At 39.6% G+C, this 20,562-nt stretch overlaps 1 protein-coding gene across 7 annotated transcripts in view; it reads right to left on the reverse strand.

Moving 5' to 3' along the window:
• Window positions 1-20,562, reverse strand: part of tmem94 (transmembrane protein 94) — a 38,728-nt gene that overhangs the window by 8,122 nt on the left and 10,044 nt on the right. For 3 of the 7 annotated variants that reach the window (XM_040038593.1, XM_040038588.1, XM_040038587.1), the window contains 25 exons: window positions 19,657-19,793; window positions 19,232-19,437; window positions 18,362-18,513; window positions 17,450-17,552; window positions 17,262-17,348; window positions 16,914-17,030; window positions 14,227-14,283; window positions 12,650-12,757; window positions 10,755-10,928; window positions 10,430-10,651; window positions 9,777-10,089; window positions 8,360-8,533; window positions 8,070-8,172; window positions 6,192-6,400; window positions 5,675-5,856; window positions 5,133-5,265; window positions 3,179-3,294; window positions 2,968-3,067; window positions 2,731-2,839; window positions 1,907-2,096; window positions 1,738-1,815; window positions 1,545-1,630; window positions 1,369-1,450; window positions 304-473; window positions 63-157 (listed from right to left, as the gene is read on the reverse strand). In XM_040038593.1, coding sequence (XP_039894527.1) covers window positions 63-157; window positions 304-473; window positions 1,369-1,450; window positions 1,545-1,630; window positions 1,738-1,815; window positions 1,907-2,096; window positions 2,731-2,839; window positions 2,968-3,067; window positions 3,179-3,294; window positions 5,133-5,265; window positions 5,675-5,856; window positions 6,192-6,400; window positions 8,070-8,172; window positions 8,360-8,533; window positions 9,777-10,089; window positions 10,430-10,651; window positions 10,755-10,928; window positions 12,650-12,757; window positions 14,227-14,283; window positions 16,914-17,030; window positions 17,262-17,348; window positions 17,450-17,552; window positions 18,362-18,513; window positions 19,232-19,437; window positions 19,657-19,793 — 3,503 coding nt within the window. The remainder of the gene's footprint in view (window positions 1-62; window positions 158-303; window positions 474-1,368; window positions 1,451-1,544; window positions 1,631-1,737; window positions 1,816-1,906; window positions 2,097-2,730; window positions 2,840-2,967; window positions 3,068-3,178; window positions 3,295-5,132; window positions 5,266-5,674; window positions 5,857-6,191; window positions 6,401-8,069; window positions 8,173-8,359; window positions 8,534-9,776; window positions 10,090-10,429; window positions 10,652-10,754; window positions 10,929-12,649; window positions 12,758-14,226; window positions 14,284-16,913; window positions 17,031-17,261; window positions 17,349-17,449; window positions 17,553-18,361; window positions 18,514-19,231; window positions 19,438-19,656; window positions 19,794-20,562) is intronic. The other 4 variants (XM_040038589.1, XM_040038592.1, XM_040038591.1 and 1 more) reach the window with 4 other exon arrangements.

Below are 20,562 nucleotides of genomic sequence, written 5' to 3' on the forward strand. Positions count from 1 at the left end.
CTGCTTTAAGACATCATAAAAATCTAAAGGACACTTGTACATATCTATGAAGGCGCTCTTACCTGTGTGCAAGACAAGAAACCCTGCCATGATCTTCTGCGTCATCAGCAGACCGTTAGACAGTTCAAAGAACCACTGAGGTGCACTAGGTGAAACGCTGCAGATATATGGAAATATATTTGTTTTTAACATGTTGCTTACTTGTTCTTCATTATTGCTAATCTAACTGCATTGTAATTAATTTTAGCATTAAGTCTATGAGTGGAACAGCTATGGACTGTTGCAGGTTATTGTTACTCCTACCTCTTTGCAAATATATTACAGGAGGCAGTGGTGTTGTCTGAGGAGTTCAGGTTGCAGTGTGACAAACTGCTCAGGCAGACCGCTTGTAGGCTAAACCCAAAGGCCAACAGGTAGGCACACATAGTCAGGCCAAACTTCAACAGGAAACAGCCAAGGAAGTAGTTCTGAGTCTGGTTAAAGAGGTTGGCAAACAGACATACACAAATTCATCCAAGATTTCAGGAGCTGATCTGGTAATGTAGCTGTTCCTTTTCAAATCACTTTATCAGCTAATGTTACAAAATAGCCATCAGATTCACGTATGGCTAATTGTATCTTGCTTGCCAAAGTTATTGCTAGTAAGACAGCAAATACTAGCCTAGCCTGCCAAATGACTTCAATAGTTAATGTGATCCTTCATATGAACTTACCCATAAATTCTAAAGTCAAATGACTGAACAAAACAAAGATTTATAACCACTTTCTTCAGTAATACCGCAAAATATAGAATGGCTAGTTATTACTAGCTGTTGTAACTCTTTTACTCAGTGTGATTGTTTTTTAATGTCACTCTTAATTGATCTGTTATTGTATATTTTTCACATGTTCGTATGGGATATTGTATTTGTTTTAAATGTTATGTACTTGCGTGGTACATGTATTTTGACTTTAGTTGCCATGATGCCAGGTTTCTCTTGGAAATGAGATTTTTAATCTCAATGAGATTTTTTACCTGGATAAATAAAGGACTAGTAAAATAAAAACTAAAAACCAAGCTATGCAACATGTATTTTGCAATAGTAGCTGCAACTTTGTTGTCATATGACTGATGCTGAGGAAAACAGTAGACGAAATAGTCCACCATTACAGTGCAGGACATTTTTGTGCATGTCTTGTAATCTGCCAGTTGTAGCTGTTATGGTCGTGTCTATAATTAATTCTTTCTCTGAGGTTGAGCAGAGTTTCTTTAAGTAGATTTTATTAAGCATTCATTTGAGTGGATACAGGAAATAGATACACTGTGTGAACAATAAAAACCTGAATAATATCACATGAGTATACTCTATTTCTCATACTTGATACTACCTTCTTCGGGATTGCGTCCAGGTTCTTCCCTGTGGCAACTGTCATAACTGTACTATCAGGTGGCTTTCCCAAAAGTGACACACTGCCAACAGAGAACAAATTAGAACCAGTTTCTTCACGAAACAACAAAATAACTATGAATTATTAGTTTCTAGATATTTACAGTATGTATGTACCTTAGCAGAGGGCAGCTGAAGCATGACACCCAGAGGATGTCAGTGGTGTTCATGGGAGGAGGAAGTTGAGCTAAGCAGGCTAAGAACTGTAACACCAGAAGCACATCATGTAGTAAATTACACAGAAATAGGAAGATGTTCAATGCAGTGTAAACAGGCACATCTTCAGAATTTATGAATCTTCCCTTCTCACCTGGATGATAACCAGACTGAGTTGACACTGCAGCAGAAAGAGGAAGCACTTGCGGATGCCGTAGGTTGTGTGTCGTGCCTGCAACACATTCAGCCAAAGGTAGATACATTTATAAATGTAACATTACTCTTAGACTTATCGGGTACACAAGGGCCTGTGTGCATCTAACCTGTTCTATGAGTTTGACCATGCTCACACTCTCTCCTTGGTGGAAGGTAACAGAACAGCCCATGCTGTTGAGCTGTCCAGACAGCCTCAATGGAGACAGTCCTTCGACCTCTCCATTAAATCCTCCCCCAGTGGCATAGCCAAACGTCTCCCACAAACACTGAGATGGATACAAAGGGTCCAAAGCAATGCTGTAAAACAGAGAGGTCAGGTGGCGTGATTGTATGGCAATTTGTGCAGGATAGGGTGAACAGTAGTTGGATGCATTCACCACCCTTTAGTGTTAATGTACATTATTTTAACATCAACAATCAGAAAAGCATAATCACACTGTAACAATATATGTTTTAGAAATGTTTAATATTGCATAAATAAACAAAATTAAGTCTCAGCTTTGACTGGACAATTCAAAGAAGCAGAGTACTGAAGCAATTACAAGCTCATTTTTTTTGCTGATGAGTAAACCATCATCTCCAGCACACTGCAGCTGGAGTCTGATTAAGAGACTTGTCCATTCATTCTCCCAACTTTGCATTGGATTTCTAAAACTATAAGTCACTTGCTTAAAGGAGACCTGTTTTATTCTAGTTTGGCCAGGTGCAGTATACAGGATACACTGTGGCATGAAAGTGTTTTTGAATTAATCTGCAAATATTCCAAATGATTTATTATCTCTTTGGTAGTCCTTGTTCTGCTTTGCAGCCTCAGTTAGCCCCATATTAGAAAAAGAATTGCTGTAGCCAACTGCAGTCAGTGACAGAGTTGTGACAACAGTTGATTCTATGTTATGATTGTGCATATTCATATATTTCATTATTAGCGTACCTTAGGTCACTCTGAAGGAACAGGCGGCTATTGCGGAAATTGCCAGCGCTCCCCAGACAGCACGTAACCTCCCTGTTTTCCTGCATGATCGTGATCATCTCACACATGGCTGAAAGAAAGTGATACAGGCATGTGGATCGTTGGTTCACTTTTGTTAAACTTTACTCAGAATACTAAGTAGTAATGTACTGGACATCTTGTACACAATATGGTACCCATATATAAGATAAGACTTACTTTCAGGCGTACAGTCTGTGAAGAGTGGCACCAAAAGAGGCACATTATCAATGTTCTTCAAATGAGGACGAACCTGGTGGATCCCACGAGGTAACTTGGCCTTTACAAAATATATGGAAGCAATACATAAAACACAAGACTGAGTAGACTTTGCTTTTGCCTCTGTGGGCTAGAACAGTAGTTTCACTGGTTGTGATTAAGAGCAAATTACCCTGTTACAGTCCTCCAGGAAGCTGGGGACATCGCTATCTGTGGGCTGGAAACTGGCCAGGTCAGAGTGGGCTTCCTCTTCTGGTAGCAGGGGACCTTCTGCTTCATCCCGAGAATCTGTGTTACAGAAAAAATATAGTGTGGCTTCCTCTACACTTATTAAGAAGCATTACTGAAAAAACCCCCAAAAACAACGAAAAACACCAAAAGTACCAGATTTGTACGTTTACTCATACACTCTTAAGATACACAGTATATTGCATACAGTATGTTATATACAGCAGTGGTCCCCAACCTTTTTTGCGCCACAGACCGGTTTATGCCCGACAATATTTTCACGGACCGGCCTTTAAGGTGTCGCGGATAAATACAACAAAATAAAACTAGTACCGGTACTGAAAAAAAGAAGATTTATTCATAACACACGTGAACAGACCCAGGAAAACCGAGTTAACGACAAAAACGATAACAAACTAACGCTGACAACCGATAAAAACCCTGAAAACCACACATTTCACACCTGAGCCTCAACTCTCGTGGCCCGGTACCAAACGACTCATGGACCGGTACCGGTCCGAGGCCCGGGGGTTGAGGACCGCTGATATACAGTACTAAACTGATTTTTTGCTGAGAAGGAACCCAATACACTGAGAGAGGAGACTGCAACTGTAAGTGGTTTTATAGATATAACAGAGATACGGCTGGGCTGCCATAAATTGCTTTACCTCATAGGAAAACACGCATTGCCAGCTGTTTGTCGCATACACACTAAATGTCCCCTCCCTAACTCAGTGGGAGGAAAGAGTGTGAAGCACTGAGAATTAAAAGTAGCACCTCATGGTTCTCAGCCAGAAAAGGGTGGAGGACCCACTCTGGGTCAGGGACGAGTTGCTGACCTAGGTAGAGAAGTTTAATTATCTCAGGGTCTTGTTCACGAGTGAGGAAAGAGGGGAGCAGAGATTAACAGACAGACTAGTGCTTTAGCTGCAGTGATGCAGACACTGTACTGGTGCATCACGGTGAAGAGAGAGCAGAGCGGAAGTGCACAGCTCTTGATCTACCTTCATGAAGTGTTTGACAGTTTGGGTAATTGTGTTCTTTCAGATGTGGTTGTACATTTAGATATTAGTTGCTTTTTTGCATTACCTCGTTCTGGGAGGATATTATGTTGTTGTATCCTGTTACGACAGTACCTAATAATTCTGTTTCTAGCGACATGAGAGACCTCACATTGGTTAATTGGAACGTAAAAGGTCTTGGACACGTGGTTAAGAGGGGTCATGTCCTTTCACACCTTAAATTTTTGGAAGAAGAAATTATCTTCCTCAAAGAAACGCATGCTAGTGCAGCTGAATAGCACAGGTTGAGAGCAAATTAGGTTTCTCAGGTTTTTCAGGCTCCATTTACTTATAAATCTAGAGGTGTGACAATCCTCATTAGTACAAATATTCTCTTTAGAGTGGCTGACCCATATCATAGATGATTTTGGTTACTCTACCAAATGCTTTTCTAATTATTTATGCTCCTAATGTTGATACTCTTTTTTTTTTTTTTGAGTTTTGATATTATTCCTTCATCTAATTCCAACATTGCATTTGGAAGTAGAGTCAACTGTTATCTTGAGCCCATTCTTGACAGCCAACCCACTCCCAATCATTTTCCAGAACAGATTTTAAATGAGTTAATTAAATCAGAATATTTGGTGGATATTTGGAGATTTCCAATTATTCCAACTTTTGAAAGAGCCATGTTTTTTTCCCTTTTGAATATTTATTGTAAATAAGACAGAAGTACTTCCTATTCGATTACTTGTTGGAATAATCAACAGTTTACTTGATTACTAAAATAATTGATAGCTGCTACACTATTAATGACTAAATATATAATCAGCCTTTAAAATTGTTCCCATTACTAATAACACGAATATTAACTAAACTTGTCAGAAACACAGGTACCTTGGTTCAAATCCTCATGCAGGGAGCCATGACTGGGGCTTGATGGAGCTCCATCACAGGGACCGTCTCCGTTTGGTGTCAGAGAGATATGACAGTTCCAGCCTGTCTCTAAACCCATCTTCTCTGCAAACACCTGCACAAATCCAAAGGAGCCGTCTCAAATTTATAGTAGATTATAGCAGTATACTAGACTATATATAGACACTACTATATAGTAGTATCCAGTATTTTAGTAGGTTTTTCCAAACAAATCCGACAATTTTCTTCAGGTCATAAACTGTGACCTTGTGTGAGAGCACACCTGTCTAAAGTGAAACATGCAATGTCATTTGCTGTTAGACCCTCATGAAATCTTTTTAGATGACGGAGAACAGTAATTAGCAGTAATTAAATAAGTTACCACCTTTGTCCTATTTGTGTGTACGTATGTAAATGAGCAAAAACTTATAGATACTTATAGATAATAGAAATACTAAATAAATAAGTTAAAACTAAATAAGTAAGCTTTTAGTTGCAATGATTAAGAGCTTGACTGTACTCACTTTGCTGCGGAGCTCATCCTCCATGGAAAAGTAAACAAAGCGGATGCAAGCAGTGACGAGGGCATCAATGAGACGGACCGTGTCTAGCCTTGCCTGGAACTGGGATGACACCATTCCCATAAAGATCTGCCCGCTTAGGGCCTGAACACAGTCGTCACGCTCCACACCCTCACCTATACCTTCTGTGAGCACGACGGGAAAGAGGAAAGAGAGGGTAACTAAACAATGTAACATCTGTCTAAAGTCAGAGAAATCTCTTTATCCATACAATTTTGCAATTTACAGTCACTTCCAAGACATGTAGAATCAAAACTTACTAACTCACTTGTATGCAGTGATTGCCAAGAAAGTAAAATGCATCTGTCCAAGTCATGGTCTTTGATAAGCAAGTCAAACTACTGAACCTTGGATAACAGCAATTGAGCTTTGCATTGACAACATATTTCCTTTAATTCTTGTACAGTTTTGTCTTGTTCAAATGCAAAACCACCCATTTCATCAGTGTCACAGTCCATACCATCTGAGCTCCAGCTGTTCCTGCAGGAGTTGTGTTTGATGGGAGTCGTGGAGGGCAACTCTAGTCCAGAAAACAGACAGGGACCAGGAGCCAGTTCCATACATTTCCCATTCAGCTGGCTAGACAGAGATACTTGCATGGGTTTATACGCAAAAGCTGAGCAGTAACCTGATAGACAGGCACGTTGGTAGAAGTCCAGGACCTTCTTTCTGTGACACAGGAACCAAAGGATGAAATGAAAACTTTCCAAATTCACTGTGTGCATTTGGAAAGTGTAACTACAGGGAGTGCAGAATTATTAGGCAAGTGAGTATTTTGTCCACATCATCCTCTTCATGCATGTTGTCTTACTCCAAGCTGTATAGGCTCGAAAGCCTACTACCAATTAAGCATATTAGGTGATGTGCATCTCTGTAATGAGAAGGGGTGTGGTCTAATGACATCAACACCCTATATCAGGTGTGCATAATTATTAGGCAACGTCCTTTCCTTTGGAAAAATGGGTCAAAAGAAGGACTTGACAGGCTCAGAAAAGTCAAAAATAGGGAGATATCTTGCAGAGGGATGCAGCAGTCTCAAAATTGCAAAGCTTCTGAAGTGCGATCATCGAACAATCAAGCGTTTCATTCAAAATAGTCAACAGGGTCGCAAGAAGCGTGTGGAAAAACCAAGGCGCAAAATAACTGCCCATGAACTGAGAAAAGTCAAGCGTGCAGCTGCCAAGATGCCACTTGCCACCAGTTTGGCCATATTTCAGAGCTGCAACATCACTGGAGTGCCCAAAAGCACAAGGTGTGCAATACTCAGAGACATGGCCAAGGTAAGAAAGGCTGAAAGACGACCACCACTGAACAAGACACACAAGCTGAAACGTCAAGACTGGGCCAAGAAATATCTCAAGACTGATTTTTCTAAGGTTTTATGGACTGATGAAATGAGAGTGAGTCTTGATGGGCCAGATGGATGGGCCCGTGGCTGGATTGGTAAAGGGCAGAGAGCTCCAGTCCGACTCAGACGCCAGCAAGGTGGAGGTGGAGTACTGGTTTGGGCTGGTATCATCAAAGATGAGCTTGTGGGGCCTTTTCGGGTTGAGGATGGAGTCAAGCTCAACTCCCAGTCCTACTGCCAGTTTCTGGAAGACACCTTCTTCAAGCAGTGGTACAGGAAGAAGTCTGCATCCTTCAAGAAAAACATGATTTTCATGCAGGACAATGCTCCATCACACGCGTCCAAGTACTCCACAGCGTGGCTGGCAAGAAAGGGTATAAAAGAAGAAAAACTAATGACATGGCCACCTTGTTCACCTGATCTGAACCCCATTGAGAACCTGTGGTCCATCATCAAATGTGAGATTTACAAGGAGGGAAAACAGTACACCTCTCTGAACAGTGTCTGGGAGGCTGTGGTTGCTGCTGCACGCAATGTTGATGGTGAACAGATCAAAACACTGACAGAATCCATGGATGGCAGGCTTTTGAGTGTCCTTGCAAAGAAAGGTGGCTATATTGGTCGCTGATTTGTTTTTGTTTTGAATGTCAGAAATGTATATTTGTGAATGTGGAGATGTTATATTGGTTTCACTGGTAAAAATAAATAACTGAAATGGGTATATATTTGTTTTTTGTTAAGTTGCCTAATAATTATGCACAGTAATAGTCACCTGCACACACAGATATCCCCCTAAAATAGCTAAAACTAAAAACAAACTAAAAACTACTTCCAAAAACATTCAGCTTTGATATTAATGAGTTTTTTGGGTTCATTGAGAACATGGTTGTTGTTCAATAATAAAATTATTCCTCAAAAATACAACTTGCCTAATAATTCTGCACTCCCTGTATGTTGACTTCAAGCACAAACAAAAAGCCAAAGACAGACCTGTCTGAGCCTGAGAGGGGGTAGATATCAGTTCCATCCCAGAAGTCAGTGCAGGCCTCCAGGATAAGGTCAGCTGAACCATGTGACAGCATCTGGACATTATCTAACAGTGCAAAAAAGCATTATCAAGAAAGAAAACAACAAAATATTATGGTACTGTTTGGCCAAAGGGAGGATTGGACAGAAACATACAGGAACATGGATTATGTGCAGGTAATAAAGAGATGGTGCTGAACATTTTATTAAAACTGCATCATAAAACCCAAAACAATAATAGTGTGCTGACTCACTGGATGAAGAGTCTCGTACGAACAGAGAGATGAGATGGGAGATGGGAGGCTGGCGTTTGGTGAAGTAATGAAGGCGGTGGGATGTGAACTCCTTGGTCTTCTCTCCAGATGGCAGCTGGTAGAGGGTCAAGTGGTTCTCCTGTTTAAACAACTCTCTCGCACCAGGGGTGAACCCTGACAAACAGACAAAAAGAAGAAAACAATGGTTCTGAATTGTTCTCTGATAGATTTTAATATCGCACTCAATCGATTCGGATGCAGCGATTTATTTAAAATTATATACCAGTGTATGAGAACATAACGTCTTGAGAAAGCTAATTTTTTGTAATTTAATTTGGTAAAGTAAAGTAAAACATATATTCTATGTTCATTACGAGTAATGAACATAGAATATATAATAATAGAATATATTATTTGTATAAAATCTCTCTTTTAACCCCTGTCGTGTAATATGTGTGTTCCTCAAGCTTGGGTCCTCTAGCAGAGGTGGGGGAGTTTGGGGGTTCTGCACACGATTTCAGCTCTGATGTTGTGCCTTGAATCTGCCTGAGTCACTCATCCGGTTTCAGCATTACAGCTCTTAATGCTTCTATTGCTGCTGGGACCACTTTGCACTTTACCCACATAATAATTTAGCCTACATAATCATACCACACACTCGTTACAAATTAAACACACAGATTCGACATTTGGATTTAGTGGTAAAATAAAAAATAAACCCTGGCTTGTCAGACACAGCAGGGTTAAATCAGTGGTTTTCATTTTTCCTGTTGGGTTGATAAAGGCATGTTGCTGTCGCATCATAGACTACTTGTTTCATTTGTAGAAATATGTTTACAACAATGCACTGTGGTCTGAATATTACTAGGCTACTAGGAGTGTTGCGTTTAACCATCTACATCATGCTGTAGAAATTTCTGTTTGAAATTTTTTTCCTCCCGTCTTTTACTCTGCATTTCTGGCAGGATCATTGACAGGGCCACTCAGAGGTTGCTTCTGGCCACATGTGGCCCGTAGGCCGTTGCTTGAATAGGCTGGGCGTAGAGGATCTGTAAAATCCTCTGTGCCACAGGATAACCATTGTTAAACAGGTTAATATCAGCATGTAACCTGTAATGTACTCTTAATTTGATCTGTTATTGTATATTTTACACATGTTTGTATGGGATATTGTATTTGTTTTAAATGTTATATACCTATGTGGTATGTGACTTTTGTTGCTATGATGCCAGGTCTCTCTTGGAAATGAGATTTTTAATCTCAATGAGATTTTTTACCTGGATAAATAAAGGATTAATTAATAAAAAACTTATACATTGTGTTAAATAGCGACCCACAGGCTGTTGGATATAACCAAAAGATTCAGGGAATTCATTACTTGTTTAGTTTATATAAGAATCAGTTCTGACATGCTCACCTATAAGTCTGGAAAGCTCACAGAGCCCCCATGGAACATATACTGGCAGCACCGTGCCGTGGCTCTCCTGCAGAGCCAGGTTTGATAGATGGTCAGAGAAGCGACAGAGCTGCTTGGTGACACTGGCATTGCAGAGGTTTAGCATGATATTCAGGCCCAGTGGCTTCAGGGAGGGCAGGTGGCACTGCCAGGATTGGTCATCAAACTGGATGCTGGCAGGGTTCTGCTGGTCTTGTGACAGGCTCAGCATCTCCAGGTGGTAGTCACACACAAAGTCATCAGCCTCCACTTCAGGACAGCCCAGTGAAAAATCCTTGAGATAAGAGAAAAAAAACCTGAAGCCACATACCAACTTCCTGAGTTCCTACACTTTATTTGTACTGTGCTGGTTAGTTCCCTGTCATTTTAAGTTATTTCTTATTGGTTAGCTTAAATAGGTAGGCCATAGCAGCAGCAGTGAAAATTCAAACTGACAAAAACAAATTTGAATACAACATTTACATCTCAGATAACCCAAAATTTCAGTATTAATGGGACTAACTCTAACGTTTTCACCATCTGTTTTTAAAATTGTATGTATTCATTTTATTTTATTTTATTTTTAAAAAATAAACTGCAACTGAAATATTAGAAATTTCAGTTGCAGTTTGTACCGGTGTCTGGGCATCCTCGCCTCCCTCAGTGTCATGGCTGAAGCTCACATTCGATCCAGAGTGGTGTTTAGTGCAAGTGGGTACAGGCTGGCAGTGCTGCTGAATCTGGAGAGTGTCAGATGAGACTGCTGTTTCGTGCGACATCTCGCTGGGATCTGGCCCCACTCCCAGCTGAGGGGGGGGCTCTTTCTGCAGACAAAGCAGAGCCTCTGCCTCCTGGCCCTACCAGACAATAAAAAGTTTTCTTGTTTTTTGTTGTTTTTTTTATTAAACTCTAAAATTAATTTTGGGGGGCTAAAAGCTTTGCCTAAGAGAACAAACGAACCTCTTCCCTGTCATCATCCATCTCCATTTGGCAGTATGAGTTAACAGACATGTTGTCTCTGAGGTCATCTTGACTGTTGTGTGATGGTTCCACTCGTCCACTAAAGAACAGCACAGTCTCCGGACTGGGATTTGGCCACGAAAGAATACCCTGCTTGTCCACACAACATAGAACCTGCACGCAAAACAAAAGTACAGATTATATAAAACACACACTTACAGAACAAAAAGCTTCCTGAGAAAATAGCTTTCAGTGATAAGAAGAGTTCTAGGCTTTTTAATCTCTATAAAGCGCTGGCTCAGGGAAGCATTGTTTGGTCACTACTTTAGGAATTCCAAAACTGTTCCAAATATCCACACAGAAGAGTTACACACACACTGTAGTATAAGACCCACGTGCCTAAATACGTACAATTTGAAACTGCATAAGGTTCACGTCCTCAAAAATATTTTAACAGTGCTGTGAGAAAGTATTTCGCCCATTCATGATTTTGTATTAGTTTTTGCAATTTCATCACTCTTACATGTTTCAGATCATCAACCAAGTTTAAATGTATTTGGCAAAGATAACCTAAGTTATTAAGGGAAAAAAGCTATCCAAACCTAACTAGTAATTGGTCTTAACTTAATAATAACTGGTTGTGCCATCCTTGGAAGCAATAACTGTAATTATTGTATCCAAAAGATATAATTTAGAATCTGTTCATTATGTAGAGAGACAACACTGGTTCATCCCTTGCATTAGGTGGTTTTTTATGCTTGAATGATTCATAGGTCAGTGTTAATTGGCAAAAAACAAACAAACAAAAATATTCCTCTGAAAATGGTCAGGTACAAGGACTGAAAAAGAAGAAAAAGTCTGAAAGACAATTTCTTCCCAATCAAGAAAGGTGGATGTTCAGGGTGAATCTATAATCATTGTGCATGTCTATTATGTCAGTGTACTCTATTTCCACCTTTATGGCAGCTCGGAGTGGTGCTTCAAATTTTGGTATCAATCTGATGCCGTCACCAATTTGCAAAGTATATGTTCTAATATATTTCTAAAGGTGCTATTGACATGAAATTCTCACCAGATGTCAGTAACAACCCATCCAATCCAAACATGGACAGAAATCAAAACATAGGTTTCCTTAAATTATGTGTAAGAATGAGAAATGACACAGGGAAAGTATTGAACAGACTTACTGAAATGCATTTAACATTTTATACAAAAGCCTTTGTTGGTGATGACACCCGCTGTATGGATAAAGGTTGCTCGGCTGTGTTTTGACCCATTCTTCCATACAAACGTTCTTCAAATCCTGAAGGCTCTCTTCTATCAACTCTGAGCTTTACTTCATACATGTTTAATCAGAATACTTTATTGATCCCTGGGGGAAATTATTTTTTTGTCACAGTGCTCCATTATAAACCAACATTAAGACAAGACAGACAATATGCTAACTAAGAAAAGTACAAGAATTAATTTATTTATATCTCATTAATAAATAGCTGGAAAAGAAACGTGTAGTTGTAGCAGTAAACAGTGTGTTAAGTGGATGCGTTGTTACTTGGATTCGGGTCAGGTAACTGGATGGTACCACACCCGAGAGCAGTTACTGTGTTCACATCTGCACAAACGAACTGCATCAAGCAGGAAAACTAACCCGAGTTTGATTTAAATGGACTTAATACTGCAGGTATGAAAATACCCTAAGTTTACATAGAAATTTGATATGAGGTTAGCCAGCACAGATTAGGTGTTCTGTTCTATGATCATATATCAAAAGCTTACAGAACAGAGCTGCATATAATTTTATTCTATTTTTAATTTGATCTAGACGCATCATGAAATGCATTTTGGGTAGCATTTTTTTACCTAGATGTATTTGTCTAATGGCCTACAATACTCACTGTGACAGATCCCAGTGTATGTAAAAGGCTGGAAGTACAGCAGAGTGTCTGAGATTTTCCCTTCAGGACAGCAACCAGGTGTCTCCATACACATCGGAGCATCTCCTGCTTAAGTGAAAACACACACACAGACACACAGTTATCAAGAGAACTACTTACTACTAGATATCAAAAACCTAAATGCTTAAATACATGACTAAAATGTATGAGTCTTATGAGGAGGGGCAATATACATGTAGGAACACCAATCGCCTTTGGACCTCAGGTCGGGTGCTCCACTCCTGACTAGGGTGCCTGTATCCAGTAAAAAATACATAACAGACCTGCCTTTTCTCTATGCATAAATACCCCCCCCGTATCCCACCCACTAACCCAGATGCCAATATGAAGAGATAATCACTTTATTATTATTATTGTCAGTGGTCATAAACGTTATGCCTGATCACTGCATGTCAGAGAACTGAAGTGTCATTAGGTTCAGATCAGGAGCATGTTTAACAGAGAAACCTTCCTCTTGATGAATCTTCCACTTCTACTAAGCTGTCAGATACCGTAATTAGACTGTCAGCAGAAGTAGCCACCCCAGTTCTCTTTTGTGAATGCAAATTTGTCCACTACACTTCCCTTTTCTATAGACATGTTCCCTACAAGTTTAAATAACAGATTGAGCTGCTAATGTGCAGGATTGACAGCCGCAGAGGAGTTCAAAGTCTTTCATTGAACTCCCCTGCAGCTCACTGACCAGCATGTCTTCCAAACACAAAGTCAAACTTTATTTCATGAAATTAGGTGGAAAATATTTTCATGGTTCACTGTTGATACGGAGAGGACACAAGGAGAGGAAACCTAATTTCCAGTCATGCAGTATAAGCAAAAAAGCAGAGGTGAAAGGTCCAACAAAGAGTCTGTGCCTCTCTTATCCTCAACACTTTCTATCATTTTCTCTGATTCAAACGCCAAATACTAAATGTTTGCAAAAAGACAGACTGGTGGCAGCTGTTACTGTCCAGTTATAACAGAAGACAATGACTGAGTTTGGTTAGAAGCTGTGTAAGGTGGTGGGAACAGAAGTAGTAACCATGGACATGAACACATAATCTTAAACACACAGGATAGATTATTGAAGGTAACTATTCGATGACAAAACAAATTTCCCACGTGTGGGACTAATAAAGGTTATCTTATCTTATAACGGGAGGCATCTGAGTGTAAAATCACATGAAGAGTTGCTTGGTCAAATTGTGTTGACTAATAATGTCCAAACAAAACCATTCAAAGAGAGGGAAATCACATGTACAGCATTTACAAACAGAAAGCAAAGTCAAGTATTTGGATGAAAGCAAAAAGCAAACAAAAAGGACACCGAATCTAATGTCTATGTAAGACATTCAGATGTAAGTGGGACTGAGGGTGAGAGGGGAAGGTGAAAAAGTAGCAAGAGCTATGTACAATGGTTCCACAGAAGGGTTGCAAACACACGGGTAAAGACAGTGAGTGGGTTCGTTCAGGTGGATTTGGGAGCCAAGCAAGTTTAGGCGGGGGGAGAGAATGGGGTGTCAAACAGCATGAGGTTATACCTGGGAGGAAACCATCTCGGTGTAGCTGCTTAGAGTGTCCTCAGAGAACTTAGCAAGCTAGGGCAAGAGAAGAGTCTAGTTAAAACACAGAAGGAGGCTCTCACTGTGCCTCCTCTGTGTGGGATATGGTGTGTGTGTTTGTGTGTGCATGTGCATGTCTGTGTGTGCATGTGCACTGTTATTACTGAACTGAAGAAGAAAAAAATCTGAAACAGTGTGCAGTGCAGACGATCAGAAGTTAGCAAACAGCAGACACAAAAACACTGGATAACCTATATTTGATGAGACGCCATGAACACTGGTCTGGGCCCTAAAGTGATGCCTTCACCTTTATCGTGCAATTTGCAGCAGACTAAATTCGAATTTTTACCAACACTTACATGCATTGCTCCTAATTAGATTCAGAACATGGAGCTGGTGGGGCTGCTATGACTTTGTGAGTTAGAAGTCCAACTTGAAGTCCAAATTCTGACATCTGATGCACCAACACTCAGCCAACATTCCTTTGACAGGTTCAACTACTGAAACCTTCAAAGGCACATTACTTCCATCTTTATGACCAAAGCCTGGTATTGTTATTGCTGTTTAATCACAAACATTTCACCACAAAAAAGCCTGATATCGCATTTTGAAAGGAAAAAATAAACTATATATGACCTAGACATCTACCAAATATTGACTTCAGAAAGATTTAATCTGTGTACCATTTAGATCTATTTTAGAACCTTTGTCAGAAGAAAATTTGGTGAATGGTTGAAATTAGCTTCAAAGCCTCAAAAGATGATTTTTCACCTCTTCAAACAAATTTACACTTAAAGGGTATGTTTTTAAAGGCTATGACTGGCCACCCAGAGTTGTTGTCAGCCATTAGATATTACCCTTACTGTGACGGATAAACTTTTGTCAATACAGGTAAGAGTGTAAGAAAAAGTGTGATTTCATTGACTATTTACTGTGATAGAATTTGTCAGCCATTATGTCACCACAAGACTGTTTATATATTCCTATTTCTTAGTATTTACCCTCAAAACCACCGACTGAGTTGCAGTGCTGCTAGTAGAAGCAACATTTTGACAATAAAAAGGTGAGAAAATCATCCATTAACAGAAAATTAACTCATGCTCAAGTTTAATGCAGATGCAACACAACAGGATCAAAGTTATACTACGTCCACTATAACTTCACAGATGAAATAATGTTCATTTATACTAAACAGCTGTATTGGGGTCTCATCCGTGCACAAACACATGTATCAACAGTGGGGTCATCGAGCAAACTACTGTTGTCAGCCATTACTTAAACTGCTAAAGACAGCGTTCTCAATCACAAAAGCTATTGATGAAATTGATTTTGGAAGAATGAAGTCCATTCCTTCAGTAGAATTTGGAGAAGGAATCCGAAGGTGCATTAAAGTTATTCTTGATACACATGACTGAATTTCATTTAGTCATTTATCGATATCTAAAAGCATTACTCCAACAGTTTTACACTGTAGTTCTACTCAGTGTGTACAACTAAATGTGTCTGTGTCCCTGAAGGACTTGTTGAGAAAAAAGCATTGGTGTTATTATCGGGGTTTGAAGAGTTCTATAAATAATAGTTATGGATTTATTCACCTTTGAAATCCGATGTGTCTGCTTCTTTGCAACCTCTGTTCAACTGTCTGCATGAAGTTAAAATTTGGTTATCACGTAATTTTCTTACACTGAATGAGAATAAGACCGAAATCATAGTTTTTGATAGTCACACTCCGCCAGACCAGTTAGCTGATGCCCTAGGTCCTCTTGCTAGCCATTTCTCACTCACTGTAAGAAACCTCCGAGTGTTCCTGGATAGCGCTTTTAAACTTGAGAAACAGGTCTCCATTGTGGTAAGAAACAGCTTTTACCAGTTGCGTCAGATATCCAAAGCAAAGCTGTTCCTACCTCTAAAGGACCTTGAAAAGCTTATCCACGCATTTATCACATCCAGACTGGGCTACTGTAACTCCCTCTACTTGGGCCTCCAACATGCTTCTCTTTACCGGCTTCAGTTAGTTCAGAATGCAGCTGCGCGCCTCTTAACAGGTACGAGAATCTATGAACACATCACTCCAATTTTAGCCAGCTTACACTGATTCCCTGTTAAATATCGTATAGATTTTAAAATTCTTTTGTTCACTTTTAAAATTCTAAATAATTTAGCACCCAGCTATCTTTCCGAACTCCTCCACTTGTACAATCCCAATAGAGCACTAAGATCGTCCAATCAGATCAAATCCTAGCACAACCTAGGTCTCGACTGACGTTGAGAGGCGACCGGGCCTTTGCAACCATAGCACCTAGACTCTGGAATAACCTCCCTGTTCATATTCGTACCATCTTTTTACTTTGGCTTTTGATTCTAACTAGTTGGTTGTTATCTGGCTTGTTGTGTTGTCACCTATTGTTTCCTGCCCTGTTTTCTTATTGTTTTGTTTTAATTGTCTCATGCTTTTACTGACTGTGAAGCACTATGGTCAGCTTTGTTGTTTTTAATATGTGCTATAAGAATACATTTTGATTTGATGTGTTCTTTTAGACCTGTTACTAAAAGTTAAAAAAAAAAAATAATAATAATCACTGATAATAACTGAAGCCTTTTCTCCTGTCATTGCATGTTACATTTATGCGTGTGTTTGACCGTGTCCCTGTGTGCATGTCCCTTACCAGGCCAGCTGGTGATACACGGCTGAACTCAGCGAGGACCCTGGCCTCTCCGTAAGCATTCACCAGCACCCACATAATAGGAAAGAGCAGGGGCAAAATGGGCAGAACACCCATTAGCTGAAAAAACAAGTCATACACACATTTCTGTCCAGTCTTTTTCGCTTTCAAGAATCTTCTTAGTACAATCATTATGTTTGGTGCCAACACAGAACAAACTGTTCTGAAAGTTTATTATCAATAGTAATCACAAAAAACACCTTTACATACACACTGGTTGGCTGTGTCCCTACATCACGAATACATTACAGTCTTTGCTGTCTGCACATTTACTGCTTTGAATTATTTTACCTGAAGCTGAACAAAATTGTAGCATCTAGGAGTGAGGCTGGGGGCAGTAAGAAGAAAGCGAATAGTGTTAACAAGCAGGAATGCCACCTAGAAGAGGGGAGCAAAACACACATAAGACTGCACATATTTACATGTTCATGTTCAAATACAATGCAGAATACATTAGGAAGAACACACCAACTACTCACCAGTACAACAGGACAGACTAGCTTGGTGATAACCGACTGTACTGTAAATCTCTCATTATCGAGCACAGTGACTGGGCGAGACAGGGCCAACTCCAAATTGTTCCTGTTGGATAAAAGACAGACAGAAATACAAATGATTTTACCAAAGTTTAACAACTTTTTTCCATTACCATTCATTCCCATTGATACTCTTCTTATGTTCATCATCATTCTTCATCTGTGAGATGTTATGGTTTCTTTTCATTACATCATAGTCACATGACAGCAGTATAGCCAATTAACTTTTGTCAATATGGGTACGAGCGCAAATAAAATGTCACAATTGAGAAAAAGTGTGATTTCTTAATATTTACTTTCCAAAAGCCACAGACTGAGTTGCAGTACTGTTTCCTGAAGCAACTTTTTGATAATAAAAAGGTCAGAAGAAAATTAACTCAAGTTTGATGCAGATCCAGGATAACAGGATCAAAGTTATACTTACCTCCACTATAATTTCACAGATTAAATAATGTTCATTTATACTAAACAGCTGTATTGTGGTCTCATTCGGGCACAAACAAATTTATCATCAGTCTTCTGGGTTATCTAGCAAACTGCAAATGGGAAGCATTGCTCCTTTTGGAGAACAGTAACTTTGCTGTTTATTTTTCTGTTATGGTGGGCAGATGAAGATTCGCCCTTTGACCCTTTTAAACAGCACACTGGTGCATTAATGTGCATAACCTAATGTTAACCTAAGGTGAATGTCATGTATGTATGTTTTGCTTCCATCCCACCAAAAGAATGCATATGTACATGAAAGACTGTATAATACTTTTAACATTCATTTTTAATATTTGAGGATATTAGAAGTAATTCCAATATTTGGTTTAAAAAACAAAAACAAAAAATAAACATGGCTATGTTCCCTACCTTATCGTGTCCAGGACTGGAGTACGGACCACTCTGAAGAGGCGGTGTTGCTGGGGGCTCTGGGGTCCTCTTTTCTCATTGGCCCGTGGTGAAGGAGGAGGGGAGAATGGTGGGAATAAATCTCCTGGTTCAAGCACAATGTGCTCATCATCCTGAGGAGGAAAAATGAAAAGAAAAAAAAAAAAGAACAATTATAATTTCTGAGATACCAGATACCGGTCTTACTGACAGGTTAAGGACCTTCTATGGCCCTGTCAGCTCTCCTAGATTTAACTGCCTGTCTGCTGCACTGTCAACCATAGTCTCAAGACTATGCTGCGAGACACAGCAAACCTTTTAGCAAAAGCAAGTACTGATGTGGCATCCTAGAGGAGTTGGACCTCCTGTGAAACATGTGTATGGTGCAGGTATAGTCTCGTGCTTCCAGTAGAAAAGATGAAAACTCAGCAGAGCATCCAGTCAGAAAATGATGATGAGGGGGAAAAAAGGTCAGAGGTCTCCACCTGTAAAACCATTTTTTTTTTTGCCTCCATTTTCATAAACAGTGTAAAAAACAATGTATTAAATAGAATTTTTTACACAAACTAATAACAAAAATATCCTGTCCATCCTTTTTACCACATATCATACAACAATGCATTAGTTTTGTCTAAATGTGGCTGATAAACTTCCAGTTGATGTACTTGTTATTCCTACCAGCAGAGGAAATACCGGGTGAGATTGTGTCTAATACCTAAATACAGGCTTAAGCTGCCGATATAAATTGTGATACGTGTTGCTTTTTAAAGCTTTTGAAAATTGTTATTTACTCAAAAAAATAGATACTATCTTACAAAAGTATACTACAGCTTACAGTAAATACAGACTAACCTTAATGCCTCTAAGCGATGCAAAGGCCTCTTGACCAGGTCTCAAAGCAATGATATCGCCTTCCACCAGTAGACTGACAGGCAGGTTAACCAGCTGAGAGTCACGATAGGTCCAGTGAAGGGACCACGATGGGGATGAGGGTGTGTAAAGGTCAGGGTAGAGAGATGAAGGCCATTTCACTTCACCAACACAGGCTGACAAGTAATCTAGGATAATGAATTACAAAATTGAGGACTCATTTAGAGAACAAAAGAAGAACTAACATGACAGACTAACTCTTGTTAATGAAATAGGATTTGAAGAAGGTAAAACAAAAAACAATTACAACAACAACAAACAAAACTAAACAAATGCGACTTTTACAGAGAATACAAGTTCCTCAATTCTTCTGTGTTTGCAGTAATGCAGTCATGAGCCTTACTCACCACTGAGCTGTGTGATGATGGCCTTTAGGCGCCATATCATCTCATTTCGCTTCAGTCTCTCCTGGCGTCCACCCAGACACAGGTTCAGCACCAAGAGGAGAAGGAGAGCAGCGGCATTCAGGAGCTCTATGCCAGCACTGTGGAGGTGAAGACAGAAGACCACAGCTATGAATGAAAGATCAAAGAATACAGTGATGAAATATCTCTCATCATGGTGGACGAGGGAGATACATTTCTCAATTACCTGGCTGTGCTAAACATTTTTAATGTAAACTAACTAGAATTTCAACCAGTGCTTTTTTTTTGGAAAGGATGCTATCTTGTAAAGAATCCCTCATGTGCCGAGAAGAAAGCTCTCAAAGCACTGACAGCTATGTGGACTTACCGCCGTGTGGAGGTGAAGAATAAGACATTACCACACAGAACAAAAGTTCTGGTAGTATTAGTTAACATTAATGTTAGGTCATAACAGTAAAGCTAACAAAGTACTTTTCTAATGTCAGGTCATTGTGCCAATGTCATTTTCTACAGTTTAAAAGAGCCACAACTGACAGCCTCGGTGCCCTAGAAAAGCAGGGATTGGTGCAATTTGCCTGTAAGGCAGGGTTAGGAGAGGTGTGCTCACATATTGGCACCATGCTCCACAGCCTTCTGGCAAGTGTAAATAAACATTGATAAGTGCATTCGATAGCACAGCAACTTTCTGGCATGAAGTGTGACGTTAGAATCGAAAACACTTAAAGGATGGCTGGAGGGCAAAGAAGTATTGAAAGTAAAAACGGCAGTATTGTTTTTGTTGTGTCCCAGTAGTTTTGAAATCACCTGAAAACTATGGTATTATTGTATTGACCAGCTTATCTCACTATGCGACACATAATAAGACATTTAAATTATTTGCATGTAGAT

Source organism: Simochromis diagramma, unplaced genomic scaffold, assembly GCF_900408965.1.
Source record: "Simochromis diagramma unplaced genomic scaffold, fSimDia1.1 OVJJ01000617.1, whole genome shotgun sequence".
In the NCBI taxonomy this organism is placed as follows: Eukaryota; Metazoa; Chordata; class Actinopteri; order Cichliformes; family Cichlidae; genus Simochromis; species Simochromis diagramma.